General features: G+C 39.1%; 1 protein-coding gene across 13 annotated transcripts in view; it reads right to left on the minus strand.

The window, feature by feature from the left end:
• The window catches only part of Ryr2 (ryanodine receptor 2), a 591,935-nt gene that overhangs the window by 91,681 nt on the left and 480,083 nt on the right, over positions 1 to 20,171 (minus strand). For all 13 annotated transcript variants that reach the window (XM_074056805.1, XM_020157460.2, XM_074056803.1 and 10 more), the window contains 8 exons: positions 18,140 to 18,200; positions 16,162 to 16,400; positions 14,498 to 14,579; positions 10,778 to 10,908; positions 7,682 to 8,002; positions 6,331 to 6,571; positions 5,856 to 5,943; positions 3,249 to 3,341 (listed from right to left, as the gene is read on the minus strand). In XM_074056805.1, the coding sequence (XP_073912906.1) occupies positions 3,249 to 3,341; positions 5,856 to 5,943; positions 6,331 to 6,571; positions 7,682 to 8,002; positions 10,778 to 10,908; positions 14,498 to 14,579; positions 16,162 to 16,400; positions 18,140 to 18,200 (1,256 nt within the window). The remainder of the gene's footprint in view (positions 1 to 3,248; positions 3,342 to 5,855; positions 5,944 to 6,330; positions 6,572 to 7,681; positions 8,003 to 10,777; positions 10,909 to 14,497; positions 14,580 to 16,161; positions 16,401 to 18,139; positions 18,201 to 20,171) is intronic.

A 20,171-nucleotide genomic window follows, 5' to 3' on the forward strand; every position in this document is an offset into this window, starting at 1 on the left:
TGAGAATTCACAAAGAGCTTTCTTAGATTTCATCACTGGATAGTCTACCATTTTTTATATGTTAGATGTGCTAATTACACAAATGAGCCTGGCTTTAAATGGCCAAGGCTAGTTACTACATTTCAACAGCAAACGAACCCTTAAGGAAAAAAGAAGATGCAACTCTAGAATGCAACAGGCAAACCCCACCATTTTTTCTCACATCAACAAACTAACACAGCTAACCTGTACTGAACACTATGTTTACGTTTCAAAACAAGTTATGAAATTAAAAAACCTTAGCAACGCTAGCCATATAGGGCAACATGAAATATTTTGTACCACTGCAACAGTGAGTTAGTAAAAGCAAAATCCGACACATAAAAGGCCTAGGTAAATGACTACTTTTCAAATTCTTTCAAGTCAACATTTCACTACTTAATTTACCCACATTAAGTAGCTATTATGCTCCACACACTGCATTTAGCAGCAGAGTTACCAAGTGAATAAAGTATGTTCCCCATGCCCCATCATTGAAGAATGCATAGTGCAGAAGTTCAGACGGAGGCAGTAAAATGGGCTGAAGTTAGGAGGGGGACATGGAGCGGGGAAAGGACTTCCAGAAGGAGAAGGGCCTCAGAGAAGGAGAGCATTGCGTGTCACACACAGGCACATCACATGTAAACTGACAAACTGAGCACAAGTACAACATAGCCACTCCTGGTCCACCACCACGAAGACTGTGCCCACAAAGGGCACAGGGGTTTCCTCACCACACATTGGGGTACACTCTCCTGAGAGCATGTGACCTATTTTCCATGCACTGGCCTCTCTCTCTGTTTGTGTTAACACAAAACGAAGTTCTCCATCCCAGAGTACACATTTCGAATTGGTCTACTGGCCTCAATCTATTTTATAGCCTCTTCTCATTTTGGAATTAGGACTCAATACAATAGTGACTGTCCCCTGTTTGGATGACTGACTTAAAGACTGATAGGGGACCCTTTGTTGTCTAGTTTGTGTTCATAATTCAGTTAGTTAGTCTGCATCTCCATTCTAAAGAGTTCCTAGTCCTTTCAGGTCTGGAGTGGGGTACAGAGGTGGGTGGGTCTATCTGTACTTTGATACTTTAGGCAGACAGTGTTGTCATTCAAATCCCCAAAGTTTCCTGTGTCTTTCGCTCTCAGCAAGATGGGAAGCATTGCTGTGCATTCGGCTTCAGGTGTAACACCGGAAGCTACCCTCCTGTTACTCACTTTTGGCATTAGTCCTGGCCAGCACAGTTTGGGGAGCACATATTACTCATCCCCTGACTATAGTTCCAAGTCTGGGTCCTTTGTGTCACCCTCAGTTAGAAGATTCCATCATTAATGCTGATAAAATGGTAGCTATGACACCTCTGTGACAGTATCATGACTCTCAAATCTGACCAAGGCCAAAACAAATGGACACTATAACTCCTCAAGTAAAGCAATATAAGATATTTGGGCACCTGACTGTGCTATCTGAACTAGAGACATCGTTTCTATAAAAGTACTTATAATACTTATGTAGGACGAAACTGCAAACACAACCAGGTAAAAATACTTAAGCAAAGAAGGCAAGAATATTCAGTAATTTCTAAATTTTTCACTTTTACTGCTATTATTTGCTCTCTGTCTTGACTCAGTGTGCTTGAGTCAAATGTTTAAAAAAGAAAACGAAAGGGTTTCAACAACTTTTGGGGAGAGACGTTAAAATCGATCTTCTCCTATGAATTACTTTCAATTTCCTCCTCCCACACATGGGAATGTCACTATGGCAAATGTTTGTAGAGACAACGGTATAATTTTCAGGAATGCAGTATTTTGAGACTCACTGGGCTCTGATGATGGAAAAGAAAGAGGAGGATATCTGTACAGGGAGAGACAACTTGCTCTGAGGTCTTTAATTTATCCTTTGTGTGATGACACACTACAGTCATTGTCATCCTCCCCAGGGATTCTGACTTTTCCTTTCTCTATGCTTTACCCACAGGCACCTTGGCTGACAAAAGCTGCCAAGGTATAAATTTTCCCTCACAGTTTTCAGTTCAAAACACCTGTGAATTTTGAGCTCCAGGTATTTCAAGAGCAAGTCACAGGCAGCAACAGCCTATGTCATTGGACAGGTATCCTAGGACATGGAAAACTTCAGCATCTACTGTCAATCTTGTGACACGTGCGACAGTGTCTTTCAAACTGTAAATGAGACCTGGCCTATCAAGAAATGCCATCCATCCTACTGTCCAGGTAGGAGGTGCTAAGAACCCATTGCTCTCACGCCCAGTGTGATGAGATCATCCCAGAGCAAGTTTTTGCTCACTACTGATTGAGTTAGGTGAGGCTGGGTTCCTCAGCCAGAATTTCTCTCTACTTTGCATCTTTGACAATTTGGCATCATATTCTGTGTTACCATGCAGAAAATGTATTTATTTTTCTTAGCATTAATCTGTAAGATGACGGCATGATTTACTGTTTGGAAATGAAGCTTTTCCCTCCCTGATAGAAGGGATAAAGACAAAAGCTAGAGGCATATTTCTCACCTTGTGAATAAGAACCTGGAATGCACTCAGGTTTTTTGAATAATGCTGCTATAATTTTGAGATCTGGCATGCTTAAGTATATAAATATTCACTCTTGATGAATGCATAATATCTACTGACTGACAGTTTTAGGAGTGTGAGATGTCACGCACAAGTGTGTGTACATGTGTTTGCATGAAGCATTTTGATGTTTCATTTTGATGTTTTACCACCTTGGGGCTTTGTTGATGCTGAAGAGATTGCTTTTCTCAGAATTAGGAAATTCCTGGAGAAGTGAATACCTCCCCTGTGAGCTCACCTTTACATACAAACCAACATTCCCCACTGTCTTCACTAAGCCTTCATACTCTGGGTTTCTGTTCACTTGCCCTAATCACCCCAGGACCAGGTACCAGACAACTAGGGATTTCCATAGGCCCCATGGACCAAGAGAGCATTCAAGTGAACCAAGCCCAGACCTGCTTACTCTGCTTACCTGGAAACCATGATAAAAGCTTCCTGATCCTTTCCTTGTGGCTTCTATGTGTAATTTGGCCCTGCCAGTCACTCTGAATATCTCACCACACCTGATTCAAACCAGTCCTAGGATTTCTCACAACAGTGTGGTGTTTTGAATTAGGACATAACATCATGGAACTGATCAGATTCCAGGTGTACATCTTCAAAGAATATTAAAAAATGCCAACACACAACAGGACAGTCATACCTTGGACATTTTGGACTTGGTGTCGGTAATGAGGAAGGACATATTGTTGATTTCATTTTGGACTACGAAGTTCTGCTCTTCTCTTTTGAAATTCTAAGAAGTTGAAAGGAGACACCAGTTAAAACCACTTGGAGAAGAAGTTGATTTAATTAGAAGTCATACAAGAGCAAACATTTCTTCAAAGATAGGCATGAATTTGCTGTACAAGACTTTCCAAGAAAGAGCAAATATGCATTGAGCATCTAGTGAGTGCTTAGCTGAGAGCAGCACTTCTAAAACTTACATTTAAGCATGGATGTTTTAAAGACAAGACACTAAGGTCATTAGTGCCACTGTGTGACACTGAGGCCACACATTACCAAGTAATAAACAGAGTACTCAAACCCCAGACATATAGTGCCAGGTGAGATAAACATAGGCTTTTCAAGGACACATAAAACTGTGATGCTGTTTTCTATCCTGACAGATACTTTATCTACTTTCATCACATCATTTTATTCACTTTTCATTTGAAACCATGAAAAGGATGTCCAAGTCAATTTATCTTTAAATATTTGGGTAAGAATAGAACACATATTAACAGATTTGTGTTTTAAATATGGGCATTCAGATTTTGTTCTTATTCAGATACATCCAGATCTTCTTCTTATACATTCAGATTTTTTTCATGTTCTTTAGACATTTATATAAAAGCCTACTATTGATAACAAACTCTTCCAAAATCTTGTCTTACACAAATTTAAAGAAGCTTCATTGGTATTTTAGTGACTTATGTAGGTGAATATCATTATTTCCTGAAGAAAAATAATTCTGTTTTCTAAGTGATTTATTCCTGAGTATCTCCTATTTGTCATTTAGGCATTACAGGTAAAATAACCAGAGGAAATAAAAGGTCAAAGGCTGCCAATCCATCTCTGTTCTGGTAGATGAAAATGGATTGATTTCTTCCAGAGTTAAATTTTCCTTCAGAATACCCTGAGTCATCTTAGGACAAAACGTCATTTATAGGTGTGGTGGTGCATTTCTGTTATCCTAGCACTTGGGAGGCAGAGGCAGGAGAAATGTGAGTTCAAGGCCAGCCTGATCTATGTAGCAAGACACCGTCTAATTGTTAGATCACTTGCCCAGCATGCCCAAGGTCCTGGGTTAAATCCTCAGCACCAATAAAAAAAAATTGGCTTTCACTTAGAGGAATATAAAGAACCTAAAATAGCCAGGTGCCAGTGGCTCACGCCTGTGATCCTAGCTACTTGGGAGGCTGAGATCAGTTAGAAGGTTCATGGTCTGAGGCCAGCCTAGGCAAATGGTTCACCAGACCCCATCTCCAAAACAACCAGAGTAAAATGGACTAGAGGCGTGTCTCAAGCGGTAGATTGCCTGTTTTGATAGTGCAAAGCCCTGAGTTTAAAACTCAGTCCCATTAAACAAACAAGCAAGAACCTAAAATAATTATCCATAGATAATATCAATGTGAAGTTACAAATTTACATGTTAAAAAACATTTACATTATACAGTCTCTCTGTGTGAAATGTTCTATATAAAGTTTGATATTAAGTTTAACAGACTCCTAAGATGTAGGCAACAAATATTTATTATTTTATGATTAAATACGATTTTTAAGTATATTACATGTTCAGGGTGATTTGATTTGTACAACAATCTGTTGACACAAGGACAATCCGATCCCTCAGACGATGAAACTGAGACTGAGGTTTTCATTTTTACTTTCACAGTCCTCCCCATTACAGGGTGGCACACAATTAGAACTGACACTAAAATCCTAAACTTTTAAAATAATTTGGGACAATAGTAAGTGCTCATATCCTGCTAGTTACTAGACACAATTGACAGAATATTCTGAAATTCTTCCTACGATGAAAGTCTTTTTTTCCAGATTTAAAAATAAACAGTTTCACTTGCAACAGACAAAATAGTGAAAATTAACTGGGCATGGATTTTAGGAATTTCATCCAGAGGATTCCAGCAGAAACTTTATTGTACTGTATTCTATTTTTTTTTGTGGTACAGGGATTTGAACTCAGAACCTTGTGCTTGCTAGGCAAATGTTCTGCCACTTGAGCCACACCTCTAGTCCTAGAAGTTTTAGTTTAAAAGTGAACTGAGTCTAAAATGTGAGTTAAACTGAATTCCTACAGAAATTGTGATGAAACCATTAAAGCCATGGTCCCTATACACGTAAACCAAGTGTGTCCTATGACTGGAAAACCCCACTCCATCTCAGCACTTCTCCAATTAAGAGCCGAGTTGGGTACTGCTAGGGCTCAGGTAGCACCAAACCAACAGAGAGGGAAAGTGAGAGGGTAAAAATGCACAGCACTCTGTAGTGTTGATGTCACACTGAGAGTGACAGGTTAATATTTCTCTTAATGTCTATGCATGATTTTACAAAGCTCAAAAGAAGGCTATGTTTCTTCTAAGTCCCCAGTGGCACCTCCCCTCTCTCCCCAGCCTTTGAACAAATGAATCCTAGTAAATCAGTTTGAGAAGCACTGCCCTACACAGTTACCAAGGGATCGGTCAACATTTACAAAGCTCTTACCACGCATTAAACAGCAGCTGCCATCTGCCAACCTCCTTACACTTACGTGGGATTTGGACCAGAAGATGAAGACCTCAGCCACCATGCGGAAGAGATCCTCGGCTTCCGGGTCAGGCTCTTTCAGCCACTTGGCCCTGAATCACACAACAAGTAAAGCAGTCTTTCAACCATTCCTAAACGTTAATTTAAAAACGAAATCACCTTTCCTCCCCAGAGTTAAATTTGCTGACCAGAGAACACATAACGTCTTCAGTGTACAGCGTGACATTTCAAACCATGGAAAGGCCTAACTTTACAACTGCTGACTTTATATGCAAAAGGCAGAGCACTGCACAGTGCAATTGCCAATTTTAAGTTTAAGATGCTTGGTGAGAATTAAATTACCTATCAGCATTTTGTTATGTCGTATCCACAAACCATCCCAGGGCAAGCAGTTCGTGAAGGAAGCAATTCAATAGGATCTGTGAGCCAGGAAAGGCTGTGACCAACTTGGGGCAATTAACTACTTTTGCACACTGTACCTGTTATAGTCCACAAATCGAATCAGGAGCGGGTAGAAAGCATAAAGATCTCTGGCCAGCGTGGTAAACTCATCCAGAATGAGCAGCTCGGCCTCCGACATGTCCCCTCTGGCCTCGGCTTTCAGGTGGTCTTCCTCAGAAACCACCATGGCTGCCTTTTTCTTCAGTTTCTCCATTAATGGTAAGAAATGAGTTTTCAAGAGTTGAGGTTTCACTTTATTGATAATAGGCTGGGAAAACACTGTTTGAAGACAGACGTTAGTAATCTTTTCTCATTCAAATGAGAACAGGGTGTAATGACAACTGAAGCTTCAGTTTGTTCTCCTTGTCCCTGGGGCCTGACTTCCTGGAGGACAGAGCCCATGTCTCCACTGTTTCCTCCCAAAACCTCATCACATAGTTGATGTTCAGAAATGATTACTGAATTGAATACAATGTGCTACATTATTTTTTTAAAGATCTTTGATAGGTGATTTATAATAGAAAAAGACAAGACTTTGATTCATTTTGGAAATCAATTATTTTCACACAAAGTGCAAATATGGACATGGTTCCTGCAGCCCTTTCTTTAGAAGACAGACACTCTCCACTGCATTAACCATGGGAGGTCACACACAGGTTCTCCTCTCCCCATCCTCAGCCCCATGGAGGGCTTAGGTTACACTCAACACCACTCTCCCAGTTAGTAATGCTTCCAGTGGTAATAGTTCTAAACTTGTGTAGACCACTGTCTATATAAATTGATAAAAGAGAAAAGTTCAAATCAACCATAACCCCTGGTTCTGATTTGCAAGGTACCTGCAAGAAACCTTCTTTGGAGGTTTCTTTGATGGACTCATAATGAACACATCATTCTAAATTTGTTTGTTGAAATTCTTCTTTTTACTCTCCAGGGTGTCCTGAGCATTTCCCAAGATATAAAATATGTCTGCAATCTTAGCGGTTCTAGATGATGTCACATTCTACTATAAGAGTGTATGTCACTGCAAACATTTCCATACAAGTGACGCAATGACAGACTTCATTTTTTGATTACTCCTCATCCTCACATAGGAAACACACATGTGGGATGTTTCAAAATTCAGTGTTATTTCTGCCTCTAGCTACATGATCATTATATGTATCTACTGATTAACCTTACACAGATCATTAAATCAGGAAAATGTTTACTTCACAGTAGCAGCTATGTCTGATTATACCTGGTTTTTTTTTTCAAACAACAGCATGAAAGAAACAATCATATTTTCCGAGCCCAAAAGAAAATTTTAATAAAGACCATAGGTAGGCTTCTGTATTTCACACCTTCTTGGAAATAAAACAAATCCATGGCTCCGTGCTTCCCAGGTCTTACCTGCTAACCTCTTCATCCAGGCTCCCTCATCAATTCCCAGGTTGTTATAGATGATTTTCAAGATGTTCCCCAGAAGTGTGTTCATGTGCTCCGAGTCCAGGGCTGTGCAGCACATTCCTGCCCTCTCGGGGTTGTTCTCGGGGCCGTGTTCCCACCACCGGGACATGTAGCTACACAGCATGGGTAGCACGACCTCCATGACGTGTGGCATCTGAGTGTAGCGGATGCCGGACTCTGCCAACTCCACAATCTCATCCATGAGTTTCTCCAGAGATGGAATATTGGGACAAACATCTTCCACATTAGTTGGCAAGCTGAGAGCTGCAGGAGCACAGACATGGCATGACACGGCAAGCTTCACTGTGTGACACAGACACAGGCAACCATCCATGGCTAGCTTCAAAACTCAGCAAGACCTGGTCTGCTTCCCACTGGCTTCTTCCTTTTCTCCTGGTGGCTATCTCAAAGCTTCTGCCTCCTGAGTTCCTACATTACCATTGCTCCCTGAAGGTCAGAGAACAGCCATTCTTCCTCCGTCACAGCAAACAAGAATGGCAAATGTCTCTTCTCCAAGCTTCCTATTCTCATGGTCACCAGCCATTGCTGTCTGGTCCTACATTCACCTCCATGCCCCTTTTAGGGGAAGGAGTTTTGAAGTTGGTTTTGAACCAGTTACTCTTGGTTCCACCTGTGGTCCTGAGGCCATTCCAACCTCAGGAGCTTTGAGTGAGCTTCTGTGTTCAAGCATCTTCCTTTGTCAGTGCATGTGATCTTTTTGGCTTTCTGCTAAAGTGCCCCAGTGTCCCTTCCCTCACTCCTGTCTCCTTGGTGAACTTTTGCATGTTGGCTTTCTTTAGGGATCTGTCTTTACTCTCTTCTTTTCCAACTCATATGCTTCTCTAGGCAATTTCAGCCAGTCCTATGGGCTTCTGCTATTAGGTTCTTAAAGCCATATTTCTCAGTTTTTTTTCTGTCTCAACCTGGATGTCTCAGGAGTGACTAAAACACAACAGGACTTAATTTAAGCTTTTCCTGTCCTCTTCAACCCACCTCTTGAGCATGCAACTGGGAGAGGACATAATGCACTCGGTCACCCAGGCCAGAAACCCAGCAGGACATCCAGGCTGCAAGGCTCACGTCTCACACCTGAAATGACTCCACCTCAGGGAAATCTCACAGCTGCTTCCCTGTCTTCTCCTTCCATGGGGCTTGGCCCAATCACCTCACTGCTGAACTACCAATCATCCTCTAACTCCTGACGCATAGCCATTCATCTCCCATGTCACTGTCACAATGGATTTCAGCAACAAAAATCTATTCCTGCCACTCCCTTTTCAAAGCCAGTAAAAGAAACCCTCCTGCCATTCGTACTGTTAGCACTCCTGCCCTTCCTTCCAGCTTCCCTGTCTCATCTCACTTTTTACTCTCTTCCCTCCTGAAAACAATCTCCAACCATGCTGAAATGCTTGACGTTTCTGCTAATGTAACAGAGTATCAGTCTTCAAATTTCCAGAACCTTCTTGATCTTGCTTTGTACAGTCTTTCCCAGAATTCTTAGCTAAAAGTGCTTTTTTTTGTGTATCCTTAACATTTTTATTCTGAATTCGATCACAAATATTTAATAATTTCTCAACTTCTATGGCAAGTAAAACCTCTCTGAGGGAAAGAATCAAACTTACCCATCTTTGTATATCATATCTCCTTCATCTACCACAGTACATCACAGAACTATTTGTTGTATAACTGACTAAAATGTGAACAAAATCATTAAATTTAATTCCTTTATTTTATTATGCAAATGATGCATTATAGAAAAATAAGTGGTAAATTATCTGCTTTTTGTGTATTTTCTTATCTGTAAAGAAATAAGAAATCCACTTCATTTTTGATTCATAGCAAAAATACTGATGATTCAAAAAGCCTTAATAAGGCAAGTCTATGTGTTTACACAGAAGATTAATAATTTGAACTGTTAAGTTCTCACTATGCATAAGTATACTGTGGAAACTATGTAGAAAATTTTTACTAATGCATATTCAGTATATTTGCTTTTCCTTCATTTATTGTATGAAATTAGAGCTATAAATAGGCAAATTAAATAATTATTGTTCAAGTCATTAAAGGATTCTTTACTTGATAAGATTCACTATAAAAATCAGTGTAGCTAGCCAACCACTCCCATTAAAGCACCAGTCACCCAGAGAAGCAGGCCCGTTGGCAGAGAGGTGTGCGTTTGAGGACAGCCAGCAGTCCTTGAGGACTCTTTAGGGCTATGAGAGAACAACCCAAATGCCACAGACTTTACCACACTCGGGGGAAATTAAACAGAGGCGGATCTCATCAGAAGACCCTGTGACATGTTCAGGCTTTCAGAACTGGGCTTTGATTGATTTCAGGTGCTGATTAGAAGCATAACTAGTTCCCACTTAGTGTTTATCCAACTCAGCTCACCTCTTGGCTAATAAGTCTCATAGGTTCTTGAAGGCCAATCATTGAAGTCGTGGTCAGTAGTTGTAAAAGCTTTTTCAACCAGGGTAGTGAAAAAAAGTAGGCTTATTCACCCAGCAGATAGCCAGATTTTCCCATCTGGAATGCAGTAGGAAGCATGCTATATGCATAAACACACGCTGCGCACATGCAGACACACGGATCTTAGGAACACATGTGCAAGGGCCAGGTGCAAACTACAGCTATTGACTGTCCCAGATTTCTGTCTTCAAGTTTTTTTAAATGGCCTAAATTAAATTGAACAATTAAAAAGTCCACATGGGATAAGACCACATCACAAGTTAGACATATTTACTGAATAAAGAAGAACAAAGGGCACAAATCCACAAGTGGGCTGAAGAAGAATGGCACAACCTTCGCTGACTAACTCTAAAAATAACCAAATCAGAAGTCAGATGGACCTGTTTTTCCCAGGTTGGCTGATCATTTTCTCTTCATCTCAAGAGTGGTAATTTGTCTCTGGCTCATTAGCTTAGAAGTAGCTAAACAAATGTTCTTTCAGACACCTGAGAGGAAGAGTACACCGTTCTGCGAAGGCCAGAAAGCATTCAGCAACAGAGCTCATGGAGAGGTAACGCCCCAAATTACCTGCTCTCTCTCGGGAGGACTTGGTATTGTAGATGGAGTAGACGTTGTGTTTGTCAAGATGGGTTTCCAGAAACGCTACAGGAAAGGCGCCAGCGAAGGCAGCCAGACACTCGCCCAATGCAGAACGCTGCCTACAAATGGGAAACGAGGACTGGTTTGTCTCCCAAATGAGCAACCCAGGAAGGTGCATTAAAACTGGCAAGTTTGATATCAAAGAGGCACAATAACATCACTACTAACAAGTTAACCTCCTACCCCACCTTCTATATTACAAAACACGATTCAATAGCGAAATTCCCTCTACTTAAGAGAAGCTGTTATCTTTTTAGCAAAAAAAGTTAACAGCACAGAGTAAAATAATGAGTTAAACAAAACAATGAAAGGGAAAGAAAGCTCCATCACTTCTCCCACAAATCTGAACATTTTCCTGCTTCCCTCCCTGCCCCCTCCTTCCTTTCTTTCTTGTCTTTCTTGAATGGAATGACTACTGCAGAAGAATTCTTGCTAGGTGAATAAGTGGTTTCGGAAAAATTAAAAAGTGATGTACTGAAAGCGGTTGAATAAAAAGGGGGTGGGTAGACCAGAGCAATGGAGGGGATTAGATAATTAAAGCACTCAGGTGAAGTACATGGTAAGCCCCTTGGAGCAGTGAATATATGCTTTAAAAAATGAAGACAGGAATGGAAACAGGTACTGTGAAGGGGAGGGTACAACTAGGAGAGGGAGGGAAAATAGGTTCAAGGAAGGTGAATACGGTCAAAGAACTGTGTGTGTGTGCGTGTGTGTGTGTGTGTGTGTGCCTGTGTGTGTGTGTGTGTGCGTGCGTGCGTGTGTCTGTGTGTGTGCGTGCGTGTGTGTCTGTGTGTGTGTGTGTGTCTGTGTGTGTGTGTGTGTGTCTGTGTGTGTGCGTGCGTGTGTGTGTGTGTGTGTGCGTGTGTGTGTGTGAGTGGAGACAGAACACTGAAGCCTACTGAAAGCATTGTAAGTGTGGTAGGGCAGAGGGAGGGGAGGGAGAATGATGGTGGAAATCACCGGACCAGGGTACGTTGCAAGCATATATGGAAATGCCACAATGAAACCCTCTGTACAACTAATATATGCTAACAAAAATGTTTTCAAAAGTGAACCACTAATATTAAGGTACTAATCACATTTTCTGCAAATTTGCTACACACAAAAAATTCCAGGGTAGCCATGGAATGTTCAGATATGGTAAAAGGTAAAATCTGCTGACAACACTTTAAGTTGACTTATCATTTACAAAGGAAGGAGGGTGTTTAAGAAACCAAACTATGATCAATTGATTCAGGATAGGCAATAAATTCTCTCCCTCTGATAACAGTTTACTTAATCCAAGATTTCACTAGCACATTAAGCTGTTCATTATTAAACACAAAATAATACAAAAGTTATGAGCTTTAAAAAGTCACTTTCTCAAAGACAGTTCACCTTGTTCTCTGTATTGTGACCTTATTTACAGGACAAATTATAACCTCCACTGTTACATTTCTCAGTTTATTTGCTCAGTTTTGGTTTCTCCCAAAAGAAGAACTATCTACGAGTGTAAGGAACCATCTTCCTCGCCAGTTTCCAAATGTTTCACGGTGCTTGGCATTTAATTAATATTTAATGAATGAAAATGGGATTTAAAGGCTAAATCTAAATAGTGGAAAGCAAGAAAAATCTAGGAGAATAAGCATTGAATTTTTACCTGTGAAAAGTATATACTTTTTAGGGTGGGGAAGGGGGGCAGGGTGGAGAAATGACCCAAACAATGTATGCACATGTGAATAAAAACAAAAAAAATTTTTTAAGTATATACTTTTTAAAATCATAAAATAGAGAAGAAAGGACAAACATGAAATAACTGGTTGATGTGAATACTTAAAAATTCAAAATTCCCATGTCATAAAACGCTGTCTGCATATAGTGTTTTATAATGGAAGCACTATAAAGTATGCTAAAACTCATGAAAATAGGAGGAAATAATAGGCAAGTGGCTAATAGCTTTAATAAATAGTTAATAGCATTAATAAACAGATAGTATTAATAAACACAAAACGGTAAAGATAATACATTAATAGAAAAATAGACAACATTTGAGAAAGGACAATTCATAAAATTAAGAAATACAAATGGTGGCTAGGTAGCTCACGCCTATCTAGCTTCTTGGGATGATGGCACTTTAAGCCCAGCCTAGGCAAAAAGTTTGAGACCCCATCTCATCCAATAAAAGCTGAGAGTGGTGGCACATCCCTGTCATCCCAACTATGCAGGAAGTGTAAATAGGAAGCCCAGGCATAGAGCAAGACCCTATCTGAAAAGTACAACAAAAATGGTACAGAGGTATGGCTCAAGTGGTAGAGCACCCGCCTAGCAAATGCAAGCCCTGAGTTCAAACTGTAGTGCCACCAAAAAAAAAAAAAAAAAAGGCAATGTAAACATGAAAAAAAAAAACCCCAACTGGTAATTAGGGCAATGCATTTGAAAATAAAGGTCAGATCCTATTTATAACTATCACATTTGCAAATACCAAAAATTTTTAAAGTAGGATTAAGAAAAATATGAGGAAATGAGTATTTATTATAAAACCTGAAAGTGTAAACCAAATCAATCTTGTAAAAAGATAGTGGAGTATCATAATTGCTTCTTATTTGCATGCTTTTAACCTAGAATCTCCAAATTCTGAGGTTATAGGGACGGAAAAGCAGCATAAATGAAGGAATCCATGAACACAGTTGTAGCATTACTTACATTAGTGAAGAAAAGAGAAAACAGACAACATGTTATAGGTAAGTTCTCAGTTCACTAAGTCATAATACTTCTTTAATATATTTTGTAACCATAAAAAGCATGTGAAAATAGTTCAGTTAAAAACACGCTGATCTAATTTCCTATTTCAATAGAATTGGTGCCTTATTTTAATTTTAATAGCTGTATGAGTTTTAATACTTGGTAATCCAATAACTACCTTTGGCTACTCTTCTGTATCTCTTCAGAACTGTACTGGCTGGCTGGACTGGGGATGTAGCTCAATGGAAGAGTGCTTGCCTTGTATGTGCAAGGCCCTGGGTTTAATCCCCAGCACCACGCAAAAAGCAAAAAAGAAATTTCCAGCTAGACTCATTGCCAGTCTTATTCTCTGAAATGGATTTTCAAATTACCTTGTTCAAGTTCAAGTTCAACAAAATGCAATTTGTCTTTGAAATGTGTTGTAATTAATTATAGATTAATTTGGTGAAAGTTATTATCTATGTAATTTTAAATCTTCTCTTGTTGAGTCTTCATATTTAGTCCATTTTAGAAATTTCTGCCAGTGATGTCTTCTTTTAAATTCAACGTGACACTTGCTCTTGCTTGACCTGTCCAGCATTTGATAATGTTAGATCTCCTGAAACTTGAGAACATACAAGCTTGATTTTACTAATTGCCTATATTTGGACTTACTTTGTATATCTGGTGTACAATGGGAAACTGTCCTAGTACAGTCTTTCATAAAACTCATAAGCACCCTAACTTTAAACTCTCTGTTAAGTATGGTCTTCGTCGTTATTACTTTACCCTTTATAACAATTCTTATTTAGCAGAAAACTTGTCTAGTGACTCTGAAGGAATGTAATGGGTTAAGCTGCTTCAGTTTACAAGTAAGGAAGAAATTATCAAAATGAAGTGAATGAAATTAAATAGCCATTAATACAAGTGAAACTTTGGAATTCTTACCTCTCTACATAAATACTCTTGCTGGTTCCCAAAGCATACAGGCTAGTCAGGATTCTATAACAAGACACCTGCACATCTTCCACTAAGGAAAAAGAGAGTCTCACTTGAATAAAACACTTGCTTGATACATTGTCCTAAGAAACTTTAGGCTAAAAAACAGCATTCTTACCAAAGGCACTCTAATATTTTAACATTTGGAAAAAGCAAAGAACAGACTTATAAAGTGTAAAACTTTTTTTAAGCAAAATTCATTCCTTTGTAAAGGGAACTGAAAACATTCTAAAGAAGGTGATGCAATTATCTAGAACATTCTCAGAAAACAATTCCTTTATAATTTTTTGTAGGTATAAAAATAAAGGATTTTTCTAATAATGAAATTATACACAAGAGGGAGAGGAGAAACAGGTAGATTTTGACTCTTGTTCCAAAGATATACAAGGACTGCATCTTTTATCTCATGTAAAGTATATATGGACAGTGTCTTTTTAACTATAAAGATACATATATATGAAAGAGATGTGTGTGTGTGTCTCTCTTTCTGTGTGTGTGTGTGTGTGTATGTGTGTATCTCAAATGATAACAAGAATACTGGAGAATACAGTCTGTTATTCTTCAAATGACCTGATATTCAAAGAATAAGTCAGTCACTCTGGTCAGTTTTTTTTTTTTTGTGTGTGTGTGTGTGTGTGTGTGTGTGTGTGTGTGTTGGAAAACCAAGTAAAATCTTACAGATGACCAATTATCCAACCAGACACATTGAAAAGAAAAATAAATCTAAGAACTTTGAATTTTTAATTCCAACTCTGTTACCAGTTCCTCATGGATACACCATGGCATAAGCAAAGAAATCAATTTTCCCTCAGACCTGCTTGCATGTGCACACTGGGCCTCAAGCAATGAGCCCACTGGTTAAAAAAAGGTTTTGCCACTGGTATTTGTGGCAGCCACTGAATAACACAGTGGTCTTAATGCAGTGCAGCCTGTCACACACAGAACCTATAAAGTGAGCATCTATGAAGGAGGGCTTGCTCCACAAAGGCCCTATCCTGTCCCATGTTTGTGTCAGCAGCAGACTGGGAAGGCAGAACAGAATATGTGTTATTTTTTCTACTTAATCTTGGGCATTCTGTGGATATTTTTTTAAAAACTACAGGATTCTATCCAAAAACAGTTGAGGAATACCCCCCCAAAAACTGGTTAAAATCCATACATAGTAGGTACTTGAGCCCTTCTAATAGTAAATTATTTAGACTAATAGTAAATTATATATAGCTTCAGTACTCTTCATATTACTTGGTAGTACAGCTTGCCAACACATTCTGCAAAGTCAGAAATGATTTGAAAATATTTAACATGGCATGTCATCTGACCCAAGAGCACTAGAACACTTAGGTTCTAGGCAATGCAGAAAAAGTAGAATTTGGATCCTGTTCTTCAACAATGTAGAAATCATTGCCCATAACTTTATTGGTCCCCTCTCAAAGTGCACATAACTTCTAAGAGACTTCTAAGAATAGTTTATAGAATTCATGTCAATCTACAAGGTCTTATGAAAGAGTATTTTAATGTACAACCAATGTTTGAGTAACCCAGACATGGTGGCTTGTATGATTTTTCTACTGGACTATTTACAAAGCAAACTCTTCAGTACCAGGTTTACATACATATCAGGTCTTCTCCAAACTGGTGCTGGCCAATGTGTTCAAATAAGGAGGACAGCACTGGAAGCAGGGCCACGGTGGTATAGTTGATGATCTGGGTCACCCCTTTGGGCTGGTTTCGGGTATGAGTGAACTGGCCCTGTTTAAGGTTTTCCATAGTCTTTTCCAGGTCCTCTGCAGCATTGTCCAGAAACGCTCTGAGCGCACTTTTCACACTGTCCAGGCCCGTCTTCATCACAGTCCTATAAGTCAAGAAGGGGTCTTGGGCCTTCCAACAGCAGCAAACGAAACACAGATAAAACATGGCCCTACATTGGGTGTATCTTTTCATTACAGCATTAGCCTAGCCAACTACATTCTAAAATTCAATGCCAAAATAATTTTTTTCAATGTACTTGAAGTTATAGGAATACTGTTCTGTAAATTGCTTTTCCCAAGAGAGGTCATCTTTGACTTCATTAAGGACTGCACAGCAATATTATACTTTATACTTTCCATCCATGCCCTCAAGTAGTTATTTTATGACATAGTTATTTTGAGATAGTTATTTTATGACAAAAAAAAAACACAGTTTCTGAGCCAGTTAGTTAATCCCAAATCCAAATATATATATATGTGTATGTATGTATGTATGTATATATATATTTCCTAAGGCAACAAGCATGAAAGAAGCATTTAATACCACCTAAACCATGCCACCAAGTGCTATAAATATTTTGTGCTTTTAAACATAGCAATCACATCTTTTCTAAAGAAGCTAGTGAAGGCTGAATTTTGTACAGAAGTGACACACTAATGCCACTATTTCTGGTAAGAAATGGAGGGGTGTTTTTGTGTCTCCTCTCTCCATTTGTTACAGAAAACATGTCAAGTAAAACCTTGAACTCGGTGGATCTCCACCTCCCTTGCTGAGATGACCCACTTTCAGTCTATTGAAAAAAATCTTCCTTTTCTCATAAGCTCTACTATCGCCTTTACTACAAAAAAAGGAAAAAAACACCTTAAACTCAAGAATGGATAATCAAAGAATATCATGGAATATCCTCTGTAGGAGATAGTTAGGAACTTTATTTAGATTTTTCCTGGATTCTATAGGAATGAAATGTAAGGCTCAACAGGCTGAATCAATCATAGTAAACAAACAGGTTATGTGTTGGTCAACAGGCTGGTTCTCTGGAAAAGTTAATAGTAGGAAAGAGAAGAAAACTCACTCACTTGGAAATTCACCCATCTACAGATTTACTATGTACACTGTTTTTACTTTTTTTGGCGGGGCGGGGTTGTATGGGAGGTTGAACTCAGGGCCTTGTGTTTGCTAAGCAGGCAGTCTACCACTTGAGCCATGGCCCCACTCCGTTTTATTCTGGTTATTTTTTGAACCAGCCTGGACAGCAATTCTCCTATTACTGAATCCCACATGGCTGGGATGACAGGCACATTTTACCAAGCCTAGATTTTTTTGTAATTGGTTAAAATAGGGGTCTCCCTAACTTTTTGACCAGGCTGGCCTCCAACAACGATCCTCTCAATCTCTGCCTCCCAAGTAGCTAGGATGACATGTGTAAGCCACTGTACCCCAGCTACTATGCAGTCTTAAGAATCATTTCTCTTCACAAAATGAAGATAAAACTTTCCAACTGTCCATAAAGCCAAAAATTATTATAAATGTTGAGCACAAGTACCACTCCTGGAAATTAAAAAGACCTCTAAAGTTATCACTTGACCATTTTTTAGTATTGTGATACAACCAGCTCGATCCTCAGGTTATTCCTAGCTGCTACAGAAATTACTTGAAATTTAAATAATTTATTTATGATCATAAAAATAAACCACCAAACATTAGTCATTATTTACAAATTACTAATTTACCTGCACCAAAGTCTTTATTACAATCCAAAAATAAAACCAAGTCACTGGGTCCTTTCTAACACTCTTCTAGATCATTATTGCATTGATTGATTGAGATAAAAAGTTCATTTACCTTGCATCCAAAGTCTGACCCAAAATATGGAGGCAGTTGACAATTGAAGTCGCGTCATTTCCTAAAGGGAAAACAAAACGCTGTATAAATTGTCCTCAGAATGCCTCAGTGTTCTTCTTTTCTATTAATATTTGTGTTGTAAAAATTGGTCAGTGGCACAACTCAATCATAACTCAATTAAAAAGACTGTTTAATAATCGAGTTGAAAATCATGCAGTTCTTCTGCTTAATGGTGATTATGCAAATGTAAGTAGGAAAGCAATAAAGCATGTCTTGTCAAAGAGCTGACATGCTCCAGAAGCATCAAAGCACTGCAGGAAGCTAAGTCTGGCTCAGATCTCCAGATGCACTCCCCTTCCCCAACCCAGTTCATTCTAGCTCACATTGTATGTCACTTTCCAAAGTCAGCTCAAGTCCTTTATGAAACGAGATGGGCTGAAAGTCTGAGCATTTTAATTCTTTTTAAATTACCCCATGTGTCTCTGCTTTCTTATTTCCTTCTACTGCCTGACAGTCTGCAAGTCTGAAATCTCCTGAAGTCAGATAAATTGATCTCTTGAAGAGGGTCGGTCTTTGCCAAAAAGCACCAAACCAGCATATAAACGTAACATCAGAGGTTGAAGAAGTTAAAGAACACCCTTATGAGATATTTGAAATGGCAGTATCTCTTCCCAAAAGTAACGTGAGATTCACTCACTTAGCTCAGTATATTCTATAGGGAAGTAAAGAAATAGCCGTGATATAAGCAACACATATACTTTGCTTTGTGACAGGTGCACAAAAAGGCAAATAAATGAAATGATGAATCCAAAGTCATTTTGGTCACTCCAATACGGTTTGATATTATCAGTTCCTTGTTCTATAATTCCATCACACACAAACACACATGCACACACACACAGAGTCATGTCCTGAATTCTTAGGGTAACAATTCCTATTTTGATTTTTATAACATTTGAATATGTTATGTTCTTGGGCTGGTGGAGTGCCTCAAATGGTAAGAGCACCTGTCCAGCAAGAATGAGGCCATTAGTTCAAACCCAGTGCCATAAAAAAGGAAAAAAAAGAGTGAATATGTTATATTCCTTATAGAAAAACAATCCTAAAATAGCCAAGTGTAGCGGCAAAGACCTATATTCCAATACTTGGGAAGCTGAGACAAGAAGATCACGAGTTCCAGGCCAGGAGGGGCAAAACAGCGAGACCCTGTCTCAAAAAACCAAAACAAGCAAAAGGTTTGCTAACATAAATGACTTAAATATACAGGCAAATTTAAAATTGTCTTAGAACATGGGCAAGCCAGTTTAGAGGCATAATACAAATAAGAAAAAGGGTATTTATTACCAAGACACTAAGCTTTTTAAGAAAATGTCTCATTTATCTTGTTCAAGTCTGAGAATTTCTGGTGCTGATAAAGACAAAATGAGCAGAAGAGAAGAACTGATTTTCCTGGCTGTTGTCACTGCCAATCCAAGGACTTCTATTGTATCCTTGGCTGTATTATTCACTTAATTACAAATAACTATTAAATATCAGGCCCTGTCAAGCTTCCAGTAATCAATAACACAGAGTCCTCATCATACTTGCATTTAGTAGGACGGAATGAGCCATTAAGCCCAAAATCAGCATACAATATAGTATCAGACATACGTATGCATATACACATATATATATCAACATTATCAACATATATGCATATATATCAGGGAACAGGAACTGGAGCACCTGGAGAGAGTGTGTGAGTGGTTGTAAGTCCCTCTTCAAGGGCGCCATTTGAGCAGGAATCTGAACAGCAGGAAGGAATGAACCAGGCACAAACCTGGAGGAGCACAGGAGCAGCACATGCAAGGGCTCCAAGGCAGGAAAAAAACCCTGGTTTTTCCAGGCAAGTCATCAAGGTGGCTCAGGTGGCGAGATCAAGGGCACAGAGAGGATGGATTTGAGGCAGAGAGGTAGAAATGGCCAGGTTCCGGAGACTTGCAACAAAAGCCAGCACTACGCATTTTTCAAAAGTGCAATGGGAAGACAGTTT

The sequence above is a fragment of the Castor canadensis genome, chromosome 15, assembly GCF_047511655.1.
Source record: "Castor canadensis chromosome 15, mCasCan1.hap1v2, whole genome shotgun sequence".
NCBI classification, from domain to species: Eukaryota; Metazoa; Chordata; class Mammalia; order Rodentia; family Castoridae; genus Castor; species Castor canadensis.